Source organism: Palaemon carinicauda, chromosome 13 (genome assembly GCF_036898095.1).
Source record: "Palaemon carinicauda isolate YSFRI2023 chromosome 13, ASM3689809v2, whole genome shotgun sequence".
NCBI lineage: Eukaryota > Metazoa > Arthropoda > Malacostraca > Decapoda > Palaemonidae > Palaemon > Palaemon carinicauda.
In genome coordinates, this window is record NC_090737.1 from 83,412,088 (window position 1) to 83,416,000 (window position 3,913).

General features: G+C 34.2%; 1 protein-coding gene across 1 annotated transcript in view; it reads right to left on the reverse strand.

Moving 5' to 3' along the window:
* Nucleotides 1-3,258, reverse strand: part of LOC137651974 (pro-resilin-like) — a 4,951-nt gene extending 1,693 nt beyond the window's left edge. The window contains exon 1 of the mRNA XM_068385182.1: nucleotides 3,218-3,258. Coding sequence (XP_068241283.1) covers nucleotides 3,218-3,229 — 12 coding nt within the window. The 5' untranslated portion in view covers nucleotides 3,230-3,258. The remainder of the gene's footprint in view (nucleotides 1-3,217) is intronic.
* Nucleotides 3,259-3,913: the final 655 nt, after the last annotated feature.

Genomic DNA, 3,913 nt, shown 5'->3' on the forward strand with positions numbered 1-3,913 from the left:
GCGTGGTAATGAAAAGTGGCCAAACCCCAGACGTGATCAAGACATGTCTGTGGCCTTTGTCCTGCAGTGGACTAGAAACGGCTGTAATTGTTATTGTTGTTGATATATATATATATATATATATATATATATGTATATATATATATATATATATATATATATATATATATATATATTCAAATAAGTCATATATATCTATACATTAATGTGTGGATCCTCTTATCGACCTTGGGATCAGAGCTCCAAGGCGTAACCACTCAAAGACAATAGCTTTGAGTGGTTTCCAGACATTATTGTATTAATATACATGGCTTATTCAAATATGGTTTTTGTGTGTATGAAGGTGTATGTGTATTGTATGTGATTATGCTACATGTAAGCGCGCTATAAAGCAAACACGCCTTTGTCATCAAGGATGCTTTCAAAGTCTAGATGGAAGAGATGAAAAGCAAGGCCAAGCAGAGACTGTGTCCGGCCGATCTAAAATTCAAGAGCTTTAGCAGGTCAAACAGGCGGCGAATGGCGAGATGAATATTGAAATAGATTCGAAACCATGTGCGAAATGTTAGTCATCAGAACAAGAATTGATAATATGATAAAGTACAGAGAGAGAGAGAGAGAGAGAGAGAGAGAGAGAGAGAGAGAGAGAGAGAGAGAGAGAGAGAGAGAGAGAGAGAGAGACAGAGAGAGGTGCCCTTTGCGAATAAAACGTTCTTGGGTAATGATAAACTTGAACTATACTGGTAAGGAAAATGTGAAAAAAAGTCATGAAATTTTTCGAAATTGACTAAAATCAAAATCATTTCTATGTGAATGATGTGTTCATTTCGGTTGTACCTAAACTTTATATTACTAATTATTTTTCTATACAATTATAGTTGTAGTAGCGTATTGTAAACGTCCCTGCCTGACAACCTGTTGGACATAGGCTCAAGACCCATTGAATATCGATAGTTTCTAACATTGTCTTCAACCTCACCATCCTTGTATGCTAGGGATTGGTGGTTTTGGGGAGCCAGGAGCCATTGCCTGGCACTCCCTGGTCCTAGCTTGATGGAATAGGGGCTGTGCGCAAATCATATGAATATATGGTCAGTCTCTAGGCTAGGGCATTGTCCTGTTTCTTACCTCTGCCATTTATGAACAGCTTTCAAAAACTAAACCGTAGCCAACGTAACTGGAGAAATAGTTATGAATAGTTTTAACAATGTACTATATTGAATTGGTTACAAAGATTTAAAAAGTATATGTATGCATGTATACATATTGGTATTATTATCATTATTTTTATTATTATTATTATTATTATTATTATTATTATTATTATTATTATTAGCTAAGCTACAACCCAAGTTGGAAAAGCAAGATGGTCTAAGCCCAAGGGCTCCAAGAGGAAAAAGTAACCCAGTGAGGAAAGGAAATAAGGAAATATATAAACAATATGAGAAATAATGAACAACTAAAATAAAATATTTCAAAAACAGTAGCAACATCAAAATAGATGAATAATGTGTTCCTTTCGAAATTATATTTATTATCTAAGTTAGCGAAGGGATATTTTCCATCGAGATTACCAGATTTGATAAATAAACCGGCCATGAATGTAATCAAAATATTCCCTCAGTGAATGAAGTAAATTCTCCAGATTAAATGTTATTTTGGACTATTCTCGAAAATCGACTAGTTTCTGTTCTGCATTCCACACAAGACAAAGTACTGAATTGTTGGGGAAAACAGTTTGAATGTAAGTTGAAAGAAACTTTAGTAGGTGCAATTTGCAATTACGACTGAGGCGTAATTTCTCTCTCACTCTCTTTCTCCCTCACACAGACACACACATTGTTTCCTTACCTGATCACTCAGTGATGCATGTACAGTTAAATCTGTATATACAGTATGTATTTACTTGTGTTCTTGAATTTGTTGGAATTTGTGTAAGATTAATTCATGTACACGATCCGTCAAAAGTAGCATCTAAATATTTAGATAGATATGTACACACACATGCACACAGATTCAACTCATCTCACCCCATCAATCTTTCCTGGTTTAGCAACATGTGGGAGAGTGTGGTTTCCGAGTATATATATATATATATATATATATATATATATATATATATATATATATATATATATATATGTGTGTGTGTGTGTGTGTGTGTGTGTGATAAATTTTGCACATTTAGACGTGTTTTTCGTATTCAAATATGTCATATATATTTTTGATACATTAATGTCTAGATTCTCTTAACGACCTCGGGATCAGAGCCCCAGGCGAAATCACACAAAGACAAGAGCTTTCTTCGTGGCCAAGTGGTTTAGTCACTGTCTATACAAGCTTGCCGACCAGGGTTCGATTCCCGGCCGGTCACAAGCTCTTGTCTTTGTGTGATTTCGCCTGGGGCTCTGATCCCGAGGTCGTTAAGAGAATCCAGACATTAATGTATCAAAAATATATATGGCTTATTTGAATATATATATATATATATATATATATATATGTATATATATATATATAGATATATATATATATACATATATATATATATATATATATATATATATATATATATATATATATATATATATATCCAGACACTTGCTCTTCGTTATATGATGGAGATTATAGATCCTTATGTTGTGATCAAATTTCTTTCCAGAGGAACCTGCAAAACCTATTATTTCCCTGTGATTGAAGCTTATTTATGAGCTTGCAAAGCCAACTGCATTAATGCCTGAAGCTATACGGAACACCCAAACAAAAGCTAGCACGAATGTCTTACCTTTTTACCAATTAAATCACACAAATAATTCTCACTAACACGTTACACTTCATGACAACATTCAAAGGCAATACAAACCTCACGTTCAAGAGTTTTCTTAAGGTGACGAAAACAGGTTAGTTGTGGCAGCGTTTCTTGGAAGAGAGATTAGCTCACCAAATTTTAAATAGTCTTCATAAGGCACTAGAAGAGTTGGAAGACCCAGGACTATAGGGCTGAGGACTATGAAGCGTGAGGTAGGAGATGATAAATAGATAAGTATTGATTTAAAGGGTCAGGATAGAGACGGCTGGTGAAATCTAACCGAGGCCCTTTGCATCAATTGGCGTAGGAGGAGATGATGATGATGATTGATTTTAAGGAGTTATCGATGACAGAACTAAAACTAAAGACATGCAAGGACTGCGTCCTAACTGGCTTTGACGTATTTACCTTGAGAGCCATAGCTGTTGACTGGATGCAAATGTGTGGGAGTTAGCAGTATTTATACTCACAATGAACGACTTTCTTTTTAACCGCTATAGCAAGAGTTTCTCCCAGTTCTTGGAGGAGGAGGAGGAGGTGGAGGAGGAGGAAGAGTAGAGGAGGAGTCACTTTCATCAGGAACATCTGCCATGAAAAGGAGCAACAACGTTCCATAGCGACACTTTTTCATGTTTTTATTTTATTTTTATTTTTTACTTTATTTGTGAGTGGCTTTATGTTGGGGGTTTCAGGTTTCCTTGTATTGGAAGGGCTGGTACCGTTAAAGATTAAGTATATACTGCGTATATATACTTACACACACACACATATATATATATACACACATATATGTATATGTGTGTGTGTGTATATATACATATATATATATATATATATATATATATATATATATATATAATTGTATATACAAGATATGTATATGTATGTATGTATGTATGTATATATGTATATACAGTATATATATATATATATATATATATATATATATATATATATATATATATATATATATATGTATATATATATATATGTGTGTGTGTGTGTGTGTGTGTATTTATATAAGTATCATGCCATGTCATATCATCATAATCAGCCGTTGCTAGTCCACTGCAGGACAAAGGCCTCAGCCATGTCCTTCCACTC